Raw genomic sequence first — 26,932 nt, forward strand, 5'->3', positions numbered from 1 at the left:
TGTTTTAAATATAGCACAGATCAGCTAAAGGAATGGTAGCTGCTTGATGTGATTTGATAGACAAGTACCTCATAACAAAATAAATCCCCTATATAATACAACACCATGGTCAACATCCCACAGTACTTCAAGGAATGCATTATAAAACAAAGAATGTCGACTAAAATGCTGCCAGGGATCACAACTGAACACAAACATGCATTTCAGTCGAGTTTGTGTTTTTAGTTATATCACTTAGGTGCACTTAAGTGCCTTTTTGAGACATGAGCCTTTTAATAGTTGTATCTGTGGCTGGGGATGTTGCTCTGCGCTTCCTATTATTTCTAAGCTTAGTTATCCAACATATTCCCTTATATACCCAGATCCTATAATAGAGATTCAACTCTTGTCTATCAGTGTACCCTGGTCTGATTGTAAAAATTAACACTTCTGATTATAGAAAATTCTGTTCATATGATCAATGAATACTGATTCGTGGCCACTGTAAAGAGATTAATATAGCGTTGCCTCCTCCATGGTCTCCCGATTTTACATTAACACATTTTCAATGATAACATTTATAATAGTAAATATATATTATGCATTAAAACTGGCTGAAGGGAGCACAACACAATATTTACAGTGTGTTCAATAGATAGTGAATGCTGTTTCTCACCAAGCCCTGAACATGCATTCCTTAATTGTGAATGAGAGAAACTTTCCCTCAGGTTTGTTAGAACAATCCATGGCCATGGTTTCTTTTTGGGTATTTCTGAAAATGAAGAAAGAGGATAATAACAACAATAGCTATTGTTTTATTTTGTGTCCGCTACTATGAGAGGAGAGTTACACATAGCATCTTATTTAAGTCTGACTGCAACTTGCATGGGTTAATTAAGGAATGAATTTTACTAATGGGGAAATGAAGTCTAACAAACATTAGGTACCTTATACTAGGTCATAAATTAGAAAGTAGTAGAACTGTAGTTCAAGTCCAGGTCTGTGTAACTCAAAATCCCTATTTCTTTCACTGCAACTTGCATTATAAGTCTGGAGAATGCAGGGAATGGTTTCTCTCACTCTCTGAGAATTAGGGGAAAATTTCTGTCAGATCTACTCTTCAAAATATTTATACAGGGCTCTGCTTTTGGGCCCCATATCAGATTGAGCCTGGGCAGTATTGTTGGTATGTCCCATATGGTAGCAAATTACTTTATGTGCGAGGTAAGATACCCTCCTCTTTACCCATATAACTCTATTATGATACATTTTAATCCTCTCCCTAATCCAGCACTTTGCTGATTTCGGAGTTCCTATTTATATGAATGAATTCATTCACTCTTTTTATAGTTATTTTCCTAAGCCATCTGTCATATTTATCACCTTCTATGCCCTAACCTATGTTGTAGATGGTAAGTGAATGAGGAAATTTTGTCAAATCCAAGGGCAACTCTGACCTCTTGCAACGTGCAACCTCTTCCCAAATCAGGGTGACTGATGATGGGTTATATCCAGTAAGAACAGTTCAACAAAGCTAATTCCCTAGCATTTCTGTTTGATATCTTAGCTGGAGAACTATTGTGGGGACAGTGAAATATTATTATTATCTGTTAAGTTTGTTCAGTAGACAATCTGGCTGTCCTACTTGCGAGATCTGAAAAATGGCTAGGCAGTTAAGAACTACTTTTAAATATTTAAATGTCTAATATATGCAAGACCCTGAGCTAGGTGCTACACAAGGTGCAGTCTTTGACTCTTCTCTCTATGTACTCACCTTATCAACAACCTTGCTTCCTATAGCATCTGTTTGGATAACTCCCCAAATCTGCCAACTCTAACATTTACTTCCTCCTAAACTTAAAGGCTGAATTTCCAAAAGCTACCAGATATAATAATAATACCTAAAACTCAAAATGTCAACAAAGCACTATTAGTTTCCAATTATACAGGTGTCATTTTACCATTTATATTCGGATCTGTAGGACAGGGAAAGGCTGGAGGGATCAGAGAGCACATTTAAATAGTCTATTTTAATAATTCAACAATGAAGTACATAAAACTTAAGCTTGAATGACGAAAAAGGAAAATAAGAGACAATTATAAGAAACTACTCAAGTTAAAATCTAGTCAAAGAATGATATTAAATTACATTATGTTTACTACAATGTGATGATCATCCCAAAATTTGGAAGCTTAGTAATGGAAAGCTAGTAGTGTCTTTGTTAGTAGTAAGATATACTATTTGATGTCTGAGAGGATAGTGAGCCAAGTTCACTTAGATACATATATATATGTATATATATATATATATATATATATGTATATATATATAGTACCATATATATATATACATACATATATATATATGGTATATAGTACCATATATAGTATATATATATAGTACCATATATATATATACATACATATATATATATATATACACACACATATACATATATGGTACCTTAGATATATGTGTATATATATATATATATATATATATATATATAGTAACAGCCAAGTGATATTTTTATTTGTGGATTAGCACCCTTTACCCCACCTTTCCACAAGTCTAGAAGCAGAGTGAAATATAAGGAAGTAATATTTATGGATCATTTATTTGGCTACTATCTAATTATCAAAAGAAGACTGATCCAGGAATTTCCCATGCCTCATAGATGAAGAAACTGAAGAGTGGAGAAATTAGGTAGATTAGTTTCACAGGGTGAGAAAATGTGAAAGTTTCTAGATTCTATCTTTAACTGAATTTGCTACTAAGATGCACCTTACCTGCACCAAACACTGCCTCAATCCCTGATTAGCTTGCTGTAGTATAGGCAGCAGAAGATCAGGTGAAACACTTTCATCTGAAACAAAGCAACAGACCAAACATTAAACTGCAGCAAACCAGCATCTCCTTCTGCCTTCATTAATGCCAACCGTGTTCTACCTCACAACAGACTTAAAACCTTGGAGTCATCTTTGACTATCTTCTCTCATAACTAATGCTAAATCCTATTGCTTCTTCCTTAATTCCATCTCTCATATCCATTGCTTCTTTCCCCTTCCTACTGTCAACATTGTAGCTCACTACCTGTTTCTTAGGCCATTTTGAAGAGAGAGTACTAATGCTCTCTCTGTTACTAACCTCTCCTTCAACCAATCATACATACTGTTCCCAATGTGATTTCAAGAGGCATTGTGGTGTAATAGTTGAGAGTTTGGGTTATGTGACCTGAATGCCTGAGTTCAAATCTCCAGCTCTTTAACATACAACTTGACTTTGCACAAATCACTGAGTATTTCTGTGCCTCACTTTCCTAATCTAGTGCTAATAACTTTTCCTAGGATCGTTTCGAGACCAAATCAGTTAAAACATATTTATAATACATATGCAGAAAAATGTCTGGCACAAGGCACTTAACACATGGTAATCACTGTTATTGTTACTATTATTATGAAATTGCACTTTTGGTCGCATTATTTCAGTTAGAGGTGGTACTAAAAAATTAAATATTAAAAAAATGATTGAATCCATGTTCTCTTGATTTGTAGACCAAAACTGAAATATAAACCCTGGAAAGGATAAAAATATGAATGAAGACAAATAGTAGTAGAACTGAAATAAAATTAAAAACCCATGTAAGCCTAAGGTTTAAATCACTGGTTGATCTGGGACCAATGCCACCCTGGTGAGCTGGGTTCCTATAAGCCCTACAAAGCATGGCCAAAGGGCATATACATAATGACTAGTACCTGATCACAGTAGCTCTAGGGCATTTTTAACCATCAGAGAGACTGAAAAACTACTTCCTAAATATATAAAATGATAGAAACGTGTGTGTGCAAATGCTTGTCAGTTACCAATGAAAGGAAAGGAAAAATAAAGTGGGGAGAGATTTAGAGAGAGTAGTGGAGGCATAAAGAAAGGCAGAAAGTCATAGAAACTTAGGTTCCCACACAAACGTACACCAAGAGATTTGTGCATTCATGGTGATAGAGACTTTGATATGGTTAGCTTCCGATTTCATGGCCTTTACATGGACTCATTGGGTACTTTGGTCCACATTTTGCCCCTAGGTATGTACCTCATATATTCCTAAGTATAAATCTTTTCTCACACCATTGTTTCTACACCCTTTTGGCTCCAGTCTTTGCACTCACTCTCACTCTTTTTCTCTTTCTCTCTCTCTGTCTCTTTTTTTCTATCCATTTGTGTCACCTCTACTGTGAAGTTTTCATTAAACATTGTAGTCCTAAGAGATTAAGTCAGAAAACTCTCTAGCACTTAATTTGTTTACCCATCTAGAATCATATGCTAGTTCTATCACTAACTATAGTTATCAAGTGACTGTGTTATGAGTTTTAAGCTATATTGGAAACTTCTGATTTGCTAGTATGTCTTATACTTACCATGTGAGTGCTGAAGAAACTGTAGGATGGTTTGTATAATATTACCCTGGTCACATAAAAAAAAAGAACTATTGATAAGTAATAAGATCTACATAAATATAGTAACAGGTGGATATTCCCCACATACTTTTATAAGTCTACCTATAAAAAGCATGAGAGCATATAATGGGGTAAGAAGAAGGCCAAGTTAATCTTTGGGGACACATATACCCATGGTTAATGGGCAAGTTCATTTCAAAAGGCAACCAACAGAATGCAAAAAGATATTTGCAAATGACATATCAGACAAAGGGCTAGTATCCAAAATCTATAAAGAGCTCACCAAACTCCACATCTGAAAAACAAATAATCCAGTGAAGAAATGGGCAGAAGACATAAATAGACACTTCTCTAAAGAAGACATCCGGATGGCCAAGAGGCACATGAAAAGATGTTCAATGTCGCTCCTTATCAGGGAAATACAAATCAAAACCACACTCAGATATCCCTTCACACCAGTCAGAATGGCTAAAATGAACGAATCAGGAAACTATAGATGCTGGCGAGAATGTGGAGAAACGGGAACCCTCTTGCACTGTTGGTGGCAATGCAAACTGGTGCAGCCACTCTGGAAAACAGTGTGGAGGTTCCTTAAAAAATTAAAAATAGATCTACCCTATGACCCAGCAATAGCACTGCTAGGAATTTACCCAAGAGATACAAGAGTGCTGCTGCATAGGGGCACTTGTACCCCAATGTTTATTGCAGCACTTTCAACAATAGCCAAATTATGGAAAGAGCCTAAATGTCCATCAACTGATGAATGTATAAAGAAGTTGTGGTTTATATACACAATGGAATACTACTTGACAATGAGAAAGAATGAATTGTGGCCTTTTGTAGCAACGTAGATAGAACTGGAGATTGTTATGCTAAGTGAAATAAGTCATACAGAGAAAGACAGATACCATATGTTTTCACTCTTATATGGATCCTGTGAAACTTAGCAAAAGACCGTGGGGGAGGGGAAGGAAAAAAAAGAGAGGGAGGGAGCCAAACCACAAGAGACTCTTAAAAACTGAGAACAAACTGAGGGTTGATGGGGGGTGAGAAGGAGGGGAAAGTGAGTGATGGGCACTGAGGAAGGCACCTGTTGGGATGAGCACTGGGTGTTGTATGGAAGCCAATTTGACAATAAATTTCATATTTAATTTTTTTTAATTAAAAAAAAGAAAAATTATGAACTATGCCTTGCTTCCATATTAAAGTAGATATGATCTATTCAACAGCTCATTTGCTTCTTTGGAAAGGTACTTTGTGGCTTAAGGACTTTTATGTTGTCAAATTCTTTTTATCTTATCTACAAGTGCCTACTTGTGCCTACTCTGTGCCTAACATTTATATTCAAAAAACTAAACTATATGTGCCAAAAATAAATATAATTAGAACTTTTAATAATTTTTTTTCATTGTTGGTGTGCTTGTGTTGTTCATATGTGTCTATCCCCATCTCCACCTCTGTCTCAGAATTTATTTGGTGAATGAAAGCTATTAAAATGACTTGGAGCTATAGGAAATTAACGACCAAAAGAAATTATTATCATAGGAGCTATACCAAAGGGAATAGAGAACATGCACGATAACTATGAAATAAGTAATTAAAACCTAAGTTGAACTGTTTTGAAGAAAACCATTATGGAATTTTTTAATAATGTACTTAAAAGTAAGTTGATGTGATTTTACCATAACCTAATTATATAGCATGAACGTTTTGTCAAGTAGAAGAAATTCTTTAGAGCATATATAAATATTTAATATATTTGGTGAATAGAAATCATAGGTTTAAAATTATTAAATGTTCAATCAGACCTAATCTTCTGATTTCAAACAGCATAGTAATAGATAATTTCTTGGGAAATGTGGTTCACTTACATTTTCTGTCATCATGCACGTCTTTTATCTGTGGCCACACTATTCACTCAAGCTCAATTTCATGTTTGTAAATTTTCATAGTTCACCTCAGGGACAAATTTTTGGCAGTTTAAATGCTATTGATGACTTATGATTATGGAATTAACAAACAGCAAGTGTTTAGCTTCAATAATATTTTCTTACTGTTATAAGGATGATTTGTTTAAAACTGAACAACTAACTTTTTAAAATTTTTATTACAATATTCCTTTGGTGGGGCACCTGGGTGGCTCAGTCGGTTAAGCGTCCGACTTCGGCTCAGGTCATGATTTCACAGTCCGTGAGTTCGTGCCCCGCATCAGGCTCTGTGCTGACAGCTCGGAGCCTGGAGCCTGCTTCAGATTCTGTGTCTCCCTCTCTCTGACTCTCCCCTTTTCATGCTCTGTCTCTCTCTGTCTCAAAAATAAATAAACGTTAAAAAATTAAAAATAAATAAAATATTCCTTTGGAATTTCTAAAACAAACCAAAACAATGTTTTTTAAGACCAAGAGAAAATTCATTTTATGCAGAAATTTTACAGTACAGTCTATAAAGTTATCTCTATTGGAGAGTGAAATAACAGGCTTTATATATATGTTCTTATAGAGCATTTCTTATCTTACAGATGAGCTCAGTGAAAATGTTGCAGCCTCGTCTCAATAGCATTCTATTCAAGCTCACGTTTGAAGAACATGTAAACAACATCAAACCAAGCATCATAGCAGTAACTCTTGCCTGTGAAGAACTGAAGAAAAGTGAAAGCTTTAACAAACTTTTAGAGTTAGTTCTTTTGGTTGGAAACTACATGAACTCAGGCTCGAGAAATGCCCAGTCTTTGGGTTTTAAGATCAACTTCCTTTGTAAGGTAAGATAACATTTAAAGGTAAGATACAATATTAATTTCATCTGTGAGAAGGGTCACTCTAAATAGAAAGGTACACAAGCCAAAAAAAAAAAGTACGCTTTAAAAGAGTGAATGTTATGGTAAGTGAATTATATTTCAATTAAAACATATATATATATATATATATACATATATATATATACATATATATATAATTTTAGTGCAGTAAAGTCTCAAAGATATTGCATATACTTTTGTAGTATAGTACTAAACTTTCTCATCAGATCTTACTGGAGTTTGTAAGTAAAAAAAAAATTTGCTTTTTATAAAGTAGCTGCAATCTTGTATTTCATTCCCCTTGTACTTATTTTATGTCTCTCCAAAAGGTATTTGAGGAGCTAAATGTAATGAGGTAAATAGCCAGAAACTTCTTTTTAAGTATGCTTTGCTTATTCTAGTCTAAGCCAACAAAACTCTTTATTGTTGAACAGTGTTGTGTTATTTAAGTTTATATTAGGTGTAGTCCATTAACTAAAACTTGAAAGAAAATCAAGTGGCAATCATCTTATTGTTTTGATCAATAATAATGATTGACCAAGTCATTTCATGGTATTATTTTTGAGATTTTAATTCTTGTGAGAAGTACAGAAATAGAGAAACCCAGAGGTGATTGTATATGCTCATTTCTAGGCTAAAGTGAACCACTTTATTCAAGAGAAAGATCTGTCTGTTACAAAGAGAAAGATGAATAGACTCTGAGGTAAAGACCTGTGAGAAAGCTAGAGAGAAAAATAAATCTGAAAACAAGCAATCCCTCTTTCACATCTCACCATGCTTCCACTTTGTTTTCTTCTCACATCTTAAAACACTGCAGAACTTTAGTTAGTTCTTGATGTATCTTATAACAAGAATCCCGAATGTAAGAGTGGATATAAATTTCTTTTCTATTCATGCATTAGATAGATGTATATGAAATATACGTGGAACAGCATTTTAATATGTATCAAAAGTGATTTGCTTCTGGTAGTTCTAACTCAGATAGGCAAAGAATAACATTTGTAGTAATAGGATATATAGTGGAATTGTATATGTTTACTCGTGATTTATTTTTGAAGGGTGTGAGGAAAGAGGGACAGAAAGATAGGAAAGATCATCTGGATTGCTAGACCTGGTAAAAAAAAAAAAGTTACTCCCTCTTCTTGTGATATTAGGGGACATTTGAAATTATTTGATAATGATAGAATAATGCAATGCTTGTAATAAATGGAATAAGTCATAGCCAGATTTGTAGGATAAATCTAAACATTTAATACATTTTCATTCTTTGCATACCATATACTCAGTACTAATAAAGTCATCTCTTACAAAGATGGTACTTGTTTTGAGTATATGCTATATGCATAGTGAGTGAATCTTGAAGGTGTTTTTGGTGAATGATTATAAAAAATATTATAAATTAAAAGAAAAGGTCAATGGAAATTTATATTGTATGCCTATTTCACCTTTGATTCATATAAAGAAGACATTTAAAACAAACTCTCCTTATTTGAATAAATATGTACCTTTTTAAAAGTGTCTTAATTTCACACTATTGCAATTAATTACATGAAGTGATTTTTTGAAGCAAGAATGAGCAAATCATTTATACACCAGAACAAAAGATTATATTCATCTCACAGAAGGATTTTATAGTTACATCTTATATTTCAGAGAAAAGCTTCTTCCTGTCATCTACCAGTCAAATAAAAGTTCTTCCATACAGCACTGATCTGACATCTATCACTAGAGGTATGCTCAAAGGATTCAGCACAAAGATTTTTGCCAACTTCAAATAAAATAAAAATAATCTTGTGGGAAATACTATCATGTAGTAATAGATGTTCTAAAAGAGAAGAAGTGAATGTTTTAAAATGCCCCCTTCCCCCACCCTCCACTTTTCAGTAGGATTTTATCTTCAGGGAAATACTTGTCATTGAGAAAGAGAAATATCATATATATGCATGATATTCCCCTAATGTCTAAGATTAAAAGGATGCTCCTGGAATACAAAGGATTTTGAGTATGTAAATGTCTAAAATGACAGAAATTTACCAAAGTACATAGAAATAGTTAGCTTAGGTTTGTAATCTGTTCAAACGTGAATTAACTACTGATGTATGATTAGCTAGAATTGCTGTTAAAGTCCAGTTATAAACAATTACTGGTTGATTTTTCTTATTTTTTTTTCCTTAAAGAATCATAGAGGGAACTTCCTTCGTAGAGTGATGATAATGCCTCAAAAACTGATACCATTTACCCACCTAAATTACTCTAATGATAATTTCCTTTCTCAGTGAATTTAAAACTATAATCTGCTCTTCACAAGAAGCTATAGAGTATGTTAAAATATTCACTTACTTAAAAAGGAGCTATGGTATAAGCAGTTATCAGATGTATTTTGTGGTAAAATAATATTAAAAATTCAGATGGTCACAGTTGGCTTCTATAATATTTGGGAAGAAAAAGAAAACAGATGTGTTAACCTAAATGTCAAATATAACTAAATGGTATCATTACTATAAGTACTACCCTCACCACAAAATGCTTTGTTAATTTGCAGCAGTGAATTATCACTTTGTGAGTCACTAAACCAGGGTTCTGAACTGTAATAAAAGTCATTTCCATGCATATAAATTCCCAATGTTAGCTTGGCCCCTGCTTGCCTGTTGATTACTAAAATTTTAACCAATAGCAATGGTGCACTTCAGGGTCATTTATTTATGTTTTCAGTAATATACAATAATATACATAATCTGCATAAGAACAAAACATTTGAGAGGTGCCTGGGTGGCTCAGTCAGTTAATCGTCTGACTCCTGATTTCGACTCAGGTCATGATCTCATGGTTCATGAGTTTGAGCCCCGCATCTGGCTCTGTGCTAGCAGTGTGGAGCCTGCTTGGGATTCTCTCTCACCTCTCTCTCTGACCCTCCCTCCCTCTTCCTCTCTCTCTCTTTCCCTCTCTCTCTCTCTCAAAATAAATAAATCAACATTTTAAAAAGAAGAACAAAATATTTAAAAATACTTAGCACTCCCCATGCACTAAACTTTGTGGGTATATCAGATAAGGATCTTTGTTTGCAAGCAAGAGAAAGTGATTCTGCCTGATTTAAGGGAGGCGGGGAGAAGGAATTTCTCGGGAAGATATGAGATAGTTCAGTCAGAAGCTGAGGAAATGCTGAATAACTTGGCCTCTAAAAGAGCAGCAACTATGGCAGATTTGAGAATACAGAGAGCAGTAACAAATGGAAAGTATTTTCAGGAAATTGTCTTTGGGCCTATTAACTCCAACCATTTTCCTCCTCCTTTCCCTGAGTTTGATTCAAGTTCTTATTATAAAGACTGACTGACCTAGTGTGGATTAATTACAAGAATACTCCTTGTCCAAGGGAAAGTAAAGAACCTTGTTTAACAGAACTACCAAGACTACCTGCAATGGAAGAGTGGTCATGTCCTAAAGGACACTGTTAATTAAAGATAGGGACACCAAAGATTAGGGGCAGATGAAGGGATATCAGGCAGACCCAAACAAAGGCAAAACGAAAGAGATCATTAGTACACCAGAGGGATACAAACAATACAGAAGACACACAGAAATCTCAAGAAGCTAGTGGTACAGTTAAATAGCCAGGAAATATACTACAGAGTATTGTGATAGCCAGATTGTATCACAAGATACACTGTCAATGAATATGAAGATTAATGGCCATTGAGATTGACAGGACTTCAGAGAGGGAGGAATTTTTAGTGATGGGGTGAGGATGAACAGTACTATAAAATGGAACAGAAGGATCTTGAAGGATAGATAGAATTATGTTATATAAGGGAAGAAGCCATAACCTTACAAGATGGGAGAAAGCTGGACTCAGAAATTTTGCTTTAGCTTCCATTTTGCCCATTACTAAGTAAGCCAGATTTTCATGGCTGAGTCAGTTACTCTTTATGAAACCCAGTTAGTCAACTATAAATGAGGAAATGCAGTGACCCTTGTTTATTTTGTTATATAGGGTTTTTTTAGGGTCAAATAAAATGATTTTTGTCAGAGTTCTTTGAAAAATTATAATGTTAAATGGTAGTACTTCTTTTATGAGATTATTTATTTATTTTAAGAAGGAGAGAGAGACCGATCATGAGTGGGGTGGGGCAGAGAGAAAGGGAGAGAGAGCATCTCAAGCAGGATCCCGGCTGTCAACACAGAAACCATTGCAGGGCTCGAACTCACGAACCATGGCATCATGACCTGAGCAGAAATGAAGTCAGACACTTAACCCATTGAGCCACCCAGGCTCCTCAGTAGTAGTTCTTTTTAATGATGATAGATAACTAGGTATAATCATTGTACATTTGAAGATGAATTAGAAAACCACACTGTCTGGAATATTGGGTATATGTTGGACACAAATGATAACATTAGTAGGCCGATAGTGAGAAGATTTTGAGTTATTTGTATACTAGTTTAGATAACCTGCCTTCATAACTTTTTAAAAAATCATTCACAATTCATTTCATAACTTAAGAAATCCACAGACCTTTCTTTTTCTGCCTTGAGTTAATATCCCCTTCATCCATACTAGTCTCACCCATACTAGTCACCCATTTCTAGTCATTCTAGTTGGACAGAGAGACATAATAAATCATGATATAGTAGTATGATGTGCTTTTGTACAGATTTGAAATAAATTATACAAAGAACCTGAAGAAAATATTTACGTTTACTATAGAAAAATTTTATATACATTTTATTTTTAGTCATTAGCATTAAGATGATAAAGTAGTTTTTTATGTGTTCCTTTTCCTAAGATTCATCATTTCTATAAAGTATGTATAACATATAAAAGCCTTATTTTCTAGAGACTTTCACATGGTATTAGTGACAGAATATTGTAGGTATTACCCCAAGTACACAAAGAAAAGTCTACAACTCCCCCATAGAAGTTATAAGGAAAGTAAAAGAGGTTCAGTTTTAATTAAAAATAGATTACTTATCATAAAATATGATTTGAAAGGAAAATTACTACGTCCATGGAAGCAAAATGTGGAATATATAGTCCAAGAAAAATCTACACACACACATACACACACAAAAAAAAAAAAAATCAAGGAAAAAAGTCCTAAGTACTCTAAGAATTTCATATTTTATCATTCTTAGCTGAAATGAGGTGGATTGTTTCCATATGAATTTATAATATTAACATAAGAAGGTGACTAGTCTTAAGTCTGCAGATAAGAAAACACACTCAGAGAAGGGAAATACTTTGGTTTGTGTATTGGTCAGCTCTGGCATCCATAACAGAATACCACAGGATGGGTGGTTTAAACAACAGAACTTAATTTTCTCACAGTTTTGGAGACAGGAAGTCCAAGATCAAGGTGCTGGCCTGGTTGGTGTCTGGTGAGACATCTTTTCCTGGCTTGCAGATAGCTACCTTCTTGCAGTGTCATCAAATAGCCTTTCCTCTGTGCCCCATATAGAGACAGAGAGAAAGAGTTATATGTAAGTGATGAAATTATTATTACACTGTATGTTAACTAAGTTGGATTTAAATTAAAAAAAATAGTTGAGAAAGTTCAGGAGAGCTCTGGTATCACCTCCTCTTCTTATAAGGACACTAATCCTATCAGATTAGACCCCACCCTTTTGACTTTATTTAACCTTAATTACCTCCTTAAAGGTCTTATCTCCAAATATAGTCAAATTGGGGGTTACTGCTAAAACATGTGGATTACTCAGGATTGGGACAGTCCCAGGCAACTCAGGATAGTGGGTGGTCACTTAAGTTATGAAAATAAAGGTAGGGTCCTAGCCTCCTAATAATGTTCCACTTTCTCTCTTTTTTAAACATGTAACTGTAACAGCTTGTCTTTTGCATTTTTTATAGTGTCTTTCACTCCTCTTCTTCATCTAGTTTTTGCTCTTTATTCTTCTCTGGTTCTCATTGTACACTTTGAACACATCGCTAGAGAATTGTTTATACTTTAATTATTTGATTTCTCATTCTCTTTCAAGACCCAGAACTTATGGAATTTGGATGTATATTTTATTCTACATTAAATCCCCAGGGTCTATTTTATATGAAGCCATCAGTAAATTACTCTTGAATGAAAGCCAAGAAATTTGATTCAATAAAGGGTTTGTTGTCAGTGTTTGGCATAAACCTTAACTTTTTTTTTTTTAAATTAGAGAATTTAGTTCCTCACAGATGTAAAGGTTATATTGTTTACCAGCAAAACTATTGAATATGTAATTGTCATACTGCTGTGGTTTATTTGTAAAAACATAAAAAAATATTGTTTGCTATAATTATAAACCAGCAATTCTACCTTCAAATATAAGTCAATAAATAAATATGGGAATTAATTTATAACCAAAGATATTTTAGAAAACAACCACTGTAGGATATACTGAAAGGCACCCCACCGAAGTTCAATAAATCCTAGTCAGTATTCCACATATTTGGTTGCCTGTGTGTTACAGTTTATAAAGTGCTTTTCTTATGATTCAAGGAGGTGAATTATTATTAACCCATTTGCAAATTAGGAAACTAAAGCCCATTGAAGTAATGCAATTTTTCCAATTTGAAAAAGCTAATAAGTATCCAAGTTGAGTCTTAAATCTGTTTTCTATGTCCCAAAACTTGCAAGCATACTGTCTCTCACTGCACTGTAACAGAATGTTTGGTTATACATGGCTCATTTCAAGGAAGCATTACAGAACAATTCTGCCACTTATGGAATTCTAAAAATGGAGAAAATGACATGTAGATTTTCTTGATTCTCTAGTAGCATGTAAAATGAGGAATCTCTTTTCTTATTCAAATTGAATTGGAAGTAATTGCAGGCATATTAATAGAAAATTTCTCTTCCTGGGGTGCCTGGGTGACTCAGTCAGTTAAGCATCTTACTTCAGCTCAGGTCATGATCTTAGTTTGTGAGTTCTAGCCCTGCATCGCAAGCTCCATGTCAGGCTCTATGCTGACAGCTCAGAGCCTAGAGCCTGCTTCAGATTCTGTGTCTCCCTCTCTCTCGCTGCCCCTCTCCTGTTCATGTTCTGTCTCAAAAATCAACAAACATTAAAAAAATAATAAAAAATTGAAAGAAGAAAATTTCTCTTCCTCTAATAGATTTTAATGTATCCAGGCATTAGAGCCTATATATTTGTAATAAAATAGCATTTAATAATCTGCATAATTATAGAGCTATCATTTGGTTTTGTATGTATAAGTTCTCAGAACCTATCAGTTTTGTGTAGGCAAGGTTGGCTGCTGTTCTCAAGATTTTACAAATGAGAATCTTCTCTCCAGGAAGATAACTTACCCAGAATCACTCAGTGTCAGAGGCAGAGTTAGAATCCGACTTTTCCTGGGACTCAAATTATGTCAGTGGCTCAAGCTACTTTTAGAATTTGATGGTCTCTTTTGCTTCACTGAAATATGCTTTTTCCTATAAGAGAGTGTTTAGCATTACTCGAATTTAGGGAAGTTATGGTTGATAGTTGGCTGAGAAGAAAATTGCTTTGAAGGATGTAATTTGTATTAGAAAATTCCATGTAAGGGAAGATTAGACTCTCTATCAAGTACAGGGTTGGATGGAATGTTTGATCTTCTTCCCAAACTTTCCATTTCCTCCCTGTGGGTCCTTTAAAATTTCCTTCCTGTGGGACTATTTGTAGGAAAGAGTTTTCAGTTGATCTCCCTGAGTCACTAGTTGTAATCAGTGACATAGATCCAAATGTACAGCAAAATACAGAGGAGCTCATTTATGTTACTTTGCATTTTAAAATGTCATCCTGTAAAATAGTGACACCCCATACTACTTGTTCATAATTTATGACCAATAGACACAAACATTTCAAGTTAAGGGTTTGTGTGTGCCACATTATATTATTCCATGTAGGAACATTTACCATTTTTGACCTCTGAAACAACTAACCAGCCAAGAATGATTTAAGGACGGGATATCATTCTCAGCTTTAAATGGTTTCCTTTGTTCAGCTTATATGATGGTTGACCTTTATTTAAGTCCATTGTTTTTTATTGAATTGTGCTTAATGGGCTCGCATCATTGGGAACCACTGAATAGTTTCTTGGGACCTTAAAGATAAATGCTGCACTATTGTGATACTATGCCAGTGGGACATTTTAGATTCAGTTTCCATAATTGTGTCATGGGTTTTTGTTTCCCTCATTTATTCAGGTAAATCAATACACCAAAATTCATAATTTTCAAACAGCAAGCATTAATATTACTTAAGTCAAAAAGTCCAAAAGTGTTTAAATTTATAGAACACTAAATTTATTTTTTTAAGTTCTTTTAATTCCCATATGTTACTTGTTGTATATCCTAAAGCACATACTATTAATCAGTGCATGTGGATTTGTGCACATAGGCAAATGGTAGTACTAAAATATTGCTTCGGTGGTCCCATTTCTCTAGTAATTAGGATGTTTGGATACCAGCTCAGAAATTCAATCCAAAGCCCTCACGTCTGATGCATTTCACACCATTTAAAATATAAACAAAACACAAACTATTTTTCTGAGCTTCTCGTCTTTAAAAATGCAGCCCTCCAAAAGTTAGAAACATATGATCTTGGCTCCCTGATTTTGTAATCCCATGAACATACCACCATATGTTTTGAAGCCTGTCCTCCAATTAGAAAATCAGCTTTTCCCACTTCTAAGATGTAGGGTATGTAGTCTCTTTATCTCTGTACTATAGTGGTCTGTACATACAGATTGACATAAGTAGAAAGAACACTTGGTGAAGGTAGTATGTATTCCTGTCTTTACAGGTGCTTTCTTCTAAGATGTCCATCTCAATTTTTACAGATGGTCATGACATTGTAGAGATTCATGTTAATGTGTAGATGCATTATATCTTTCTTATTCTCTGTAGCCTGCATTATGGGACTGAGATGGGAGAAAAAGCAAACTGCTGTATTAGCATGAGGAAAGCTATATGATCATGTTGGGCACAGGAATTAACCATTTTTGTGGATATGCTTCAAATAGGTATACAGGCATACCTCATTTTGTGCACTTTGCATTTTGCAAATTTTGTGTTTTTTACAAATTAAAGGTTCGGCAAGCCTGTTTCAAGTAAACCTATAAGCACCATTTTTCACTTGGTGTCTCTGTGCCACATTTTGGTAATCCTCAGAACATTTAAAACTTTTTCATTGTTTGTTATAGTGATCTGTGATCAGTTATTATGACTTGCTGAAAACACTGATAATGGTTAGCTTACAGTATTTTTTTTAACGTTTATTCATTTTTGAGAGAGGTGTGAGCAGAGGAGGGGCAAAGAGAGAGGGAGACAAAGAATCTGAAGCAGGCTCCAGGCTCTGCACTGTCAGCACAGAGCCTGATGTGGGTCTCAAACCCACGAGCAGCAAGATCATGACCTGAGCCCAAGTCAGATGCTCAACTGACTGAGCCACCCAGGCACCCCAGTTTAAAGTATTTTTTAATCACTCAATTAATTAATTATGTACATAGGGGTTTGTTTTTGACATAATGCTGTTGCACACTTAACAGACTACTGTGTAGTGTAGACATAACTTTTATATCTACTGGGAAACCAAGAGGTTCTTTGAGTTGCTTTATTGTGATATTCACTTTACTGTGGATTGGAACCAAACCTGCAATATCTTTGAGGTATGCCTATAGTTATAAAAGCATATGTCTATCACAATACCTTTTTTGAAATTGCAACTCTGATTAAAAGAAGTTCATACATCTACTCTCCTACTTGCCTCTAAAAATACACATCTCAGCTTATTTAAAGATGTTTCTCGGAGCGCCTGGGTGGCTCAGTCGGTTGAGCATCCGACTTCAGCCCAGGTCGTGATCTCGCGGTCCGTGGGTTCGAGCCCCACATTGGGCTCTGTGCTGACAGCTCGGAGCCCAGAGCCTGTTTCAGATTCTGTGTCTCCCTCTCTCTCTGACCCTCCCCTGTTCATGCTCTGTCTCTCTCTGTCTCAAAAATAAATAAACATTAAAAAAAATTTTTTTAAATAAAAAAAATAAAAAATAAAAAAATAAAGATGTTTCTCTAAGTTGAAATATTTATTGATTTACATTCATTGGTGCCAATTATCTTATATTTTAAATGTAACACTTGTTTGCTTTTTCAGAATCTGATTACATATGTTTAGATATTACCACATGTACAACACTATAAGCTGTGTAAAAACTTCATTATAACCACTCCCCACAATTTTTGGTTTACTAAATTATCTATAGAATACTAGTTTGTAAATGTAATCTGTCTGATGCAGACTTGATCAGTATTCCTTGTTTTTTGTTCTTTTAAATATTAACATTATTCAATCCAGAGAACACTAGTTTGTAAATGTAATCTGTCTGATACAGACTTGATCAGTATTCCTTGTTTTTTTGTTTTAAATATTAACATTATTTAAACCATTCCTTTTTTTAACTTGTTTTATTTTTTTTATTTTTTTTTAAATTTACATCCAAATTAGTTAGCATATACTGCAACAATGATTTCAGGAATAGATTCCTTAGTGCCCCTTACCCATTTAGCCCATCCCCCCTCCCACAACCCCTCCCGTAACCCTGAGTTTGTTCTCCATATTTATGAGTCTCTTCTGTTTTGTCCCCCTCCCTGTTTTTATATTATTTTTATTTCCCTTCCTTTATGTTCATCTGTTTTGTCTCTTAAAGTCCTCATATGAGTGAAGTCATATGATTTTTGTCTTTCTCTGACTGACTAATTTCACTTAGCATGATACTCTCCAGTTCCATCCACGTAGTTGCAAAGGACAAGATTTCATTCTTTTTGATTGCCGAGTAATACACCATTGTGTGTGTGTGTGTGTGTGTGTGTGTGTGTGTGTGTGTGTGTGTCACATCTTCTTTATTCATTCATCCATCGATGAACATTTGGGCTCTTTCCATAGTTTGGCTATTGTTGATAGTGCTGCTATAAACATGGGGGTACATGCGTCCCTTCAAAACAGCATACCTGTATCCTGTAGATAAATGCCAAGTAATGCAATTGCTGGGTCGTAGAGTGGTTCTATTTTTAGTTTTTGAGGAACCTCCATACTGTTTTCCAAAGTGGCTGCACCAGCTTGCATTGCCACCAACAATGCAAAAGAGATCCTCTTTCTTCACATCCTCGCCAACATCTATTGTTGCCTGAGTTGTTAATGTTAGCCATCCTGACAGGTGTAAGGTGGTATCTCATTGTGGTTTTGATTTGTATTTCCCAGATGATGACGGATCTGTTGGCCATCTGGATGTCTTCATTGGAGAATTGTCTATTCATGGCTTTTGCCCATTTCTTCACTGGATTATTTGTTTTTTGGGTGTTGAGTTTGATAAGTTCTCTGTATAGATTTTGGATATTAACCCTTTATCTGATAGGTCATTTGTAAATATCTTCTCCCATTCTGTCAGTTGCCTTTTAGTTTTGCTGAATGTTTCCTTCGCTGTGCAGAAGCTTTTTATTTTGATGAGGTCCCAGTAGTTCACTTTTGCTTTTTGTATCCCTTGCCTCTGGAGACATGTTGAGTAAGAAGTTCTGCAGCTAAGATCAAAGAGGTTTTGCCTGCTTTCTTCTTGAGGATTTTGATGGCTTCCTGTCTTTCATTGAGGTCTTTTATCCATTTTGAGTTTATTTTTGTGTATGGTGTAAGAAAGTGGTACAGGTTCATTCTTCTGCATGTTGCTGTCCAGTTTTCCCAGCGCCACTTGCTGAAGAGACTGTCTTTATTCCATTGGATATTCATTCCTGCTTTGTCAAAGATTAGTTGGCCATGTGTTTGTGGGTCCATTTCTGGGTTCTCTATTCTGTTCCATTGGCCTGAGTGTCTGTTCTTGTGCCAGTACCATACTGTCTTGATGATTACAGCTTTGTAGTAAAGCTTGATGTCTGGGATTGTGATACCTCCTACTTTGGTTTTCTTTTTCAAGATTGCTTTGTCTATTCGGGGTCTTTTCTGGTTCCATACAAATTTTAGGATTGTTTGTTCTAGCTCTGTGAAGAATGCTGGGGTTACTTTGATAGGGATTGTATTGAATATGTAGATTGCTTTGGGTAGTATCGACATTGTCACAATATTTGTTCTTTCTATCCAGGAGCATGGAATCTTTTTCCATTTTTTTTGTGTCTTCTTCAATTTCTTTTGTAAGCTTTCTATTCTTTTCAGTGTATAGAGTTTTCACCTCTTTGGTTAGATTTAGTCCTAGGAATTTTATGGGTTTGGTGCAACTGTAAATAGGATCGATTCTTTGATTTCTCTTTATGTTGCTTCGTTGTTGGTGTATATGAGTGAAACCAATTTCTGTGCATTGATTTTATATCCTGCAACTTTGTTGAGTTCATGTTTCAATTCTAGAAGTTTTTTGGTGGATTCTTTTGGGTTTTCCATATAGAGTATCATGTCATCTGCGAAGAGTGAAAGTTTGACCTCCTCCTGGCCGATTTGGATGACTTTTATTTCTTTGTGTTGTCTGATTGCAGAAGCTAAGACTTCCAATACTATGTTGAATAACAGTGGCAAGAGTGCACATCCCTGTCTCATTCCTGACCTTAGGGAGAAAGCTGTCAGTTTTTTCCCATTGAGGATGATATTAGCGTTAGGTCATTCATATATGGCTTTTATGATCTCAAGGTATGAACCCTCTATCCCTAATTTCCTGAGGGTTTTTATCAAGAAAGATGCTGTATTTTGACAAATGGCTTCTCTGCATCTATTGAGAGGATCATATGGTTCTTGTCCTTTCTTTTATTGATGTGATGAACCACGTTAATTGTTTTGCGGATATTGAACCAGCCCTGCATCCCGGGTATACATCCCACTTGGTCGTGGTGAATAATTTTGTTAATGTATTGTTGGATATGGTTGGCTAATATCTTGTTGATGATCTTGCATCTATGTTCATCAGGGAAATTGGTCCATAGTTCTCCTTTTTTGTGGGGTCTCTGTCTGGTTTTGGAATCAAGGTAATGCTTGCTTCATAGAAAGAGTTTGGAAGTTTTCCTTCCATTTCTATTTTTTGGAACAGCTTCAAGAGAATAGGTGTTAACTGTCCCTCAAATGTTTGGTAGAATTCCCCTGGAAAGCCATCTGGCACTGGACTCTTGTTTTTTGGCAGATTTTTTATTACTAATTCGATTTCCTTACTAGTTATGGGTCTGTTCAAATTTTATATTTCTTCTTGTTTCAGTTTTGGTAGTGTATATGTTTCTAGGAATTTGTCCATTTCTTCCAGGTTACCCATTTGTTGGCATATAATTACTCATAATATTCTCTTATTATTGTTTTTATTTCTGCTGTGTTGTTTGTGATCTCTCCTCTTTCATTCTTGATTTTATTTATTTGGGTGGTTCATTTTTCTTTTTGATCAAACTGGCTAGTGCTTTATCAATTTTTTTAATTCTTTCAAAGAACCAGCTTCTGGTTTTTTTGATGTGTTCTGTTTTTTTGTTTTTTTGTTTTTTTTTTTTTTTTGGTTTCAATAGTATTAATTTCTGCTCTAATCTTTATTATTTCCTGTCTTCTGCTGGTTTTGGGTTTTATTTGCTGTTCTTCTTCCAGCTAATTAAGGTGTAAGGGTAGGTTGTGTACCTGAGATCTTTCTTCCTTCTTTCGAAGGCCTGGGTTGCTACATACTTTTCTCTTATGACCACCTTTGCTGTGTCCCAGAGGTTTTGGGTTGTGGTGTTATCATTTTAATTGGCTTCCATATACTTTTTAATTTTCTCTTTAACTTCTTTGTTAGCCCATTCATTCTTTAGTAGGATGTTCCTCAGTCTCCAAGTATTTTGTTACCTTTCCAAATTTTTTCTTGTGGTTGATTTTGAGTTTCATAGCGTTGTGGTCTGAAAATGTGCATGGTATGATCTCAATCTTTTTGTATTTACTTAGGGCTGATTTGTGTCCCAGTATATGGTCTATTCTGGAGAACGTTCCATGTGCACTGGAAAAGAATGTATATTCTGTGGCTTTAGGATGAAATATTATGAATATATCTGTTAAGTCCATCTGGTCCAGTGTGTCATTCAAAGCCATTGTTTCTTTGTTGATTTTTTGATTAGATGATCTGTCCATTGCTGTGAGTAGGGTGTTGAAGTCTCCTACTATTATGGTATTACTATCGATGAGATTCTTTATGTTTGTTTTTAATTGATTTATATATTTGGGTGCTCTCACATTTGGAACATAAATGTTTACAATTGTTAGGTCTTCTTGGTGGATAGACCCCTTGATTATGATATAATGCCCTTCTGCATCTCTTGATACAGTCTTTATTTTAAAGTCTAGGTGTCTGATATAAGTATGGCTACTCTGGCTTTCTTTTGTTGACCATTAGCATGATAGATGGTTCTCCATCCCCTGATTTTCAATCTGAAGGTGTCTTTAGGTCTAACATGGGTCTCTTGTAAACAGCATATAGATGAATCTTGTTTTCTTATCCATTCTGTTATCCTATGTCTTTTGATTGGAGCACTGAGTCCATTGACATTTAGAGTGAGTACTGAAAGATTTGAATTTATTTCCATTATGATGCTTGTAGAGTTGGAGTTTCTGGTGGTGGTCTCTGGTCCTTTCTAATCTTTGTTGCTTTTGATATATATATATATATATATATATATATATATATATACACACACACACACACACACACACACTTTTGGTATTTGTGTGGTATTTGTGGTATTTTGTGTGTATATGTGTATATATATACACACACAACTTTTGGTTGCTTTTGATATACACACACACACACACATACATACATCTTTTCTCCCCTCAGAGAGTCCCTGTTAAAATTTCTTGCAGGGCTAGTTTAGTGGTCACAAATTCCTTTAATTTTTGTTTGTCTGGGAAACTTTTTATCTTTCCTTCCATTTTGAATGACAGTCTTGCTGGATAAAGAATTCTTGCCTGCATATTTTTCTGATTCAGCACATTGAATATATTGTGCCACTCCTTTCTGGCCTGCCAAGTTTCTGTGGATAGGTCTGCTGCAAACCTGATCTGTTTTCCTTTATACGTTAGGGACTTTTTTTCCCTTGCTGCTTTCATGATTCTCTCCTTGCCTTAGTATTTTGTGAATTTGACTATGATATGCCTTGTTGATGGTCATTTTTTGTTGAATCTAATAAGAGTCCTCTGTGCTTCCTGGATTTTGATGTCTGTATCTTTCCCCAGGTTAGGAAAGTTTTCTGCTATAATTTGCTCACATAACCCTTCTACCCCTATTTCTCTCTCTTCCTCTTCAGGGACCCCTATGATTCTAATGTTGTTCCTTTTTAATAAGTCACTGATTTCTCTAACTCTTAAGTCATGTTCTTTTGCCTTAATCTCCCTCTTTTTTTCTGCTTCCTTATTCTCTATGTTTGTCCTCTATAATGCTGATTCTCTGTTCTCCTTCATCCATCCGAGCCACCGCTGCATCCATCTGTGATTGCAGCTCAGTTATAGCATTTTTAATTTCATTCTATTTTTTACTTCTTTTGTCTCTACAGAAAGGGATTCTAATCTTTTTTTCAACTCCAGCTAGTATTCTTATTATCGTGATTCTAAATTCTGGTTTATACATCTTATTTGTATCTGTGTTGGTTAAATCCCTGGCTGTCGTTTTTTGGTGCTCTTTCTTTTGGGGTGAATTCCTTCGTTTTTCATTTCGAAGGGAGAAAAGGAGTTAATGAGGTAGAAAAATTAAAATTGAAAAAATACTTTAAAAATATTAAAATTAAAAAATTAAACACACACACACACATGCACACACAAATCTAATAAATGATGGTAGATCCTAGGTGTGTTTTGGTCTGGGTGTTGAAAGTGGTTTGACAGATTAGAGAAAAGAAAGGTGGGGGGTGGGGAAGGAAATCGTTTAAGACACTGAAGTAGACTAAAATGAGATGATGGGAGTAAAATAGAATTTGAAAAAATTTACACAAAAGTAAAGAACACAGAAGAAAAAAATTTAAAAAAAGATTTGTAATAAAAATTAAAAATAAAAATGATTTTTTTCTCTTTCTGTATTCAGGAAAAGAAACAAAAAAGAGAAAAAAGAGAAACAAAAAAAAATAAACCATTTGAAAATTTGAAAAAGTGAATACACTGTATTAGACTAAAATAAAATGATGGAAGTAAAATAGAATTTGAAAAAAAATTACATAAAGCAGAAAATATAGTAAAAAAATTAAGGAAAATATTTTTAATAGGAAGTGAAAGTAAAAATGAAGTTTTTCTGCATTCAAGAAAAAGAAGAGAAATCAAAAAGAGGAAAAAGGAAAAAAGGAAATGTTTGAATATTTGAAAAGGTGAATAGACTAAAATAAAATGATGGAAGTAAGATAGAATTTGAAAAAAATTACACAAAAGTAAAATATAGTAAAAAATTAAAGAAAATATTTTTATTAAAGTTTTAAAATAAAAATGAATTTTTTCTCTTTATTGAAGAAAAAGAAAAGTAGTTAAAAAAAAGAAAGGAAATTGAACAGATGGACCTGCTAACAGATTGAAGTAGGAATGAAATTACTTCGTTTTCCCCTAGAAGTCAGACTATGTAGCGTTTTACAGTCCAGAAACTAAGTAGGTGGTGAGACTTGTGGTCTTGAAGAGCAAGGTTAGCCCAGTTGGCCAGGCTCAGTGTAATGTCTCTGTTCTGCACTAGATGGTGCTGCTAGCCTACCGGGGTGGATTGTTGCAGAGTTTGTAGGTGCGTTTGCGCATGCACAGGAATGGTGAAAATGGCATTACCCAGCCACCCAGTCTCTAGTATTGGAACTCTGTTCTGCCTGATTAGCAATCACGCACCCATACTGTGTCTTCAGCTTTCGTCCACTCCCCGCTTCTTTGCTGTCTGTGACCAAGCCCCAGGCAGTACCTCTCTCCCGAGTTTTGTCTCAGATGCGGCTGTTTTCCCCAGCCCCTTACTTCTGAAGGACTGCAGCTTTGACCCATTCCGCCCCTCTGTATGAGGTATCACCAAGCAATGGCCAAATGCTGGCTGCATCCAGGAATGCTTGCTGGACCCTGCTGCCACTGGTGCCCTGAGATTATGGCCAGTTGCCAGCCGGCCCCAGAAAAAGTTTGCAAGATAGTGTAGCAGAAGCTTTTCAGGGATTATGGAAAATCACAACAAACATCTGGCACCAGGCTTCACCCCTAATGACCTTATTCCAGTACTAGCGAATGTGGCCTTTTTCTGGGGTCTGCTGAGACCAGGTGGCTTCAACAGTTTCTACCAAATGTCCTTCCAGCTGTGAAACCGCTTTTCCCCGTGTGGCCAGAGAACCTCCCAGACCCCACTCTGTTCCTGGGGATTCGACCTTCCCACCAGAGCACTGTCAGGTACCGAGCTGCGGTGTTGCAGACTTTGGGCTCCCCTTGTTTACAGACTTAATGGAATTTAGACCCTCTCCTTTCTCCTTTCACCCTTTGTAGTTTAGTCCCTGTGGCTGTTGCCAATTTTCTACTTTCTCTCCATCTGTTTTTGGGGAGTTGTGCTTTTCCCATATTCAACCACCCCCCACCCCTGTCTCCACCCTCTCTCTGCCTGCAAAAGTGGCTCCCTGCCCGCTGCTGGCTTCTCTCCCCAAGTTCACCTCTCCGCACCATGTACCTGCTGAATTCTGTGGTTCAGATTGTGCAGATTGTTGTGTTAATCCTCCAATCAGTTTGGATCCTCCAATCACTCCAAAGGTGTGTAGGATGGTTTAGTGTTGGTCTGGCTGTATTTCATGGATGTGATACACACAAAAAACTTCCATGCTTCCATGCTGTTCCGCCATCTTGGCTCCTCTCTGTTTTGTTTTGTTTTGTTTTGTTTTTTGATGAAATTTATTGTCAAATTGGTTTTCATACAACACCCAGTGCTCATCCCAACATGTGCCCTCCTCAGTGCCCATCACTCACCCTCTCCTCCCTCCCACCCCCCATCAGCCCTCAGTTTGTTCTCAGTTTTTAAGAGTCTCTTATGGTTTGGCTCCTTCCCTCTCTAACTTTTTTTTTTCCTTCCCCTCCCCCCATGGTCTTCTGTTAAGTTTCTCAAGATCCACATAGGAGTGAAAACATAATGGTATCTGTATTTCTCTGTATGACTTACTTCCCTTAACATAACACTATAAATAAAGAAATTGTGGGTTATATATACAACGGAATACTACTTGGCAATGAGAAAGAATGAAATATGGCCTTTTGTAGCAGCGTGGATGAAACTGGAGAGTGTTATGCTAACGGTATTCCTTGTTGATACTCACTTCCTGGAGACATTATTTTTCTTCTCACAAGATTATTTTATTATTTTACTTATATATGTGAAAATGTTCTGTCCTCTAAGCACACACACATGCATGCATGCACTCACATACTCCACAGGCCCTTAAGTGATAATTTTATTGGAAGCCTGTGCTGCTATCCCATGTTTTAACTTGTATGTTATAGTGAAGTCGGCCTCCCATATGTCTAAATAACTTGCTATCTAGGCAATATGAAAATATACGGTACCCAATTACCTTATGTACGAGCTATTCCTGGTCATTGTACTCTATTGTGCAACCACACGATCTTTTTGATATGGAAGAGATTCCAATTTTTAAAAGCTTAATATTATGGGATGGACCACGGAAAAGGAATTCAAACCCAGACCTAGGGGCACCTGGGTGGTTCAGTCAGTTGAGCGTCCTCCTTTGGCCCAGGTCATGATCCTGTGCTTCGTGGGTTTGAGCCCCGCGTCAGGGTCTGTGCTGACAGCTCAGAGCCTGGTGCCTGCTTCAGATTCTGGGTCTCCCTCTCTCTCTGCCCCTCCCCCACTCTGTCTCTCTATCTCCCCAAAATAATTAAACATTAAAACAAGCCAGACCAAGCCAAAAAGTGTTTGTGCATGTGTGTTTATGTGTGTGTGTATATATAGAGATAGAGCAAGTGATTAAGAGAAAGAATGATAAAGTGAGAAAGAATCAGGTATGATATTCAGAATTGAGTGATCAAAGAGAAATAGGATTGATTTAAATATGTCTTATGCATTATTTGACAAACTTGTAAAAGCACCTAAAATGCAAACTAAGAGCTGCCTAATTATGCCAATTATCTTCACCAATAATAATTATTAAAAAAACACAACAATATATATTTGTATATAGAACCATAGGGTTATAATTCATTTTCAGTAGAAGACTAATGTATGGCTTGGCTTATGACTCTAAATACAGACACTTTTCAGGGAAGCAAAGAGAAATTAATACAACTATAATTTCTTCATTTAATTATTTTTCCTCACAAGATGATATAAAAAACACAACTTAATAACGTGCTATAACTATACTTTTTGAAGTCATTGTGACTAAACAGTAATTGGAATAGTCAACTGTTGTGTTGGGTAGTATGGCTGGCAGAGAAGAGTTATTTTCTAGTTTACAGAAAAAAAAAATCCTTCTTTGCTTCTTGATGATTCCCCCATATATCAGGAGTGACAATAAACAATTTCAGCTCTGGAGCAGACAAAAAAAATGATGATTTATGGGACTAGCTGTAGATCTTGGTTCACCACAATGACTGTTTCCATAGAGGATTTTAATGAACCCATCTGGCTTAGTATTCTGAATTTCTGTCATCATTTTCTGAGTTTAATCTTATTACTGATTTTGTAATTCTCACAGTGGGGGAAAGTTGACAATATGAACAGCATTTAGTGAATCTAATTAGTAAGTTTGAAAACAAATGCCTTTTTGTTCTGTCAAAGCT

General features: G+C 35.5%; 1 protein-coding gene across 5 annotated transcripts in view; it reads left to right on the plus strand.

Moving 5' to 3' along the window:
• Positions 1–26,932, plus strand: part of DIAPH2 (diaphanous related formin 2) — a 1,008,663-nt gene that overhangs the window by 458,479 nt on the left and 523,252 nt on the right. For all 5 annotated transcript variants that reach the window (XM_023249470.2, XM_019824053.3, XM_023249471.2 and 2 more), the window contains one exon: positions 6,947–7,186. In XM_023249470.2, coding sequence (XP_023105238.1) covers positions 6,947–7,186 — 240 coding nt within the window. The remainder of the gene's footprint in view (positions 1–6,946; positions 7,187–26,932) is intronic.

Source organism: Felis catus, chromosome X (genome assembly GCF_018350175.1).
Source record: "Felis catus isolate Fca126 chromosome X, F.catus_Fca126_mat1.0, whole genome shotgun sequence".
NCBI classification, from domain to species: Eukaryota; Metazoa; Chordata; class Mammalia; order Carnivora; family Felidae; genus Felis; species Felis catus.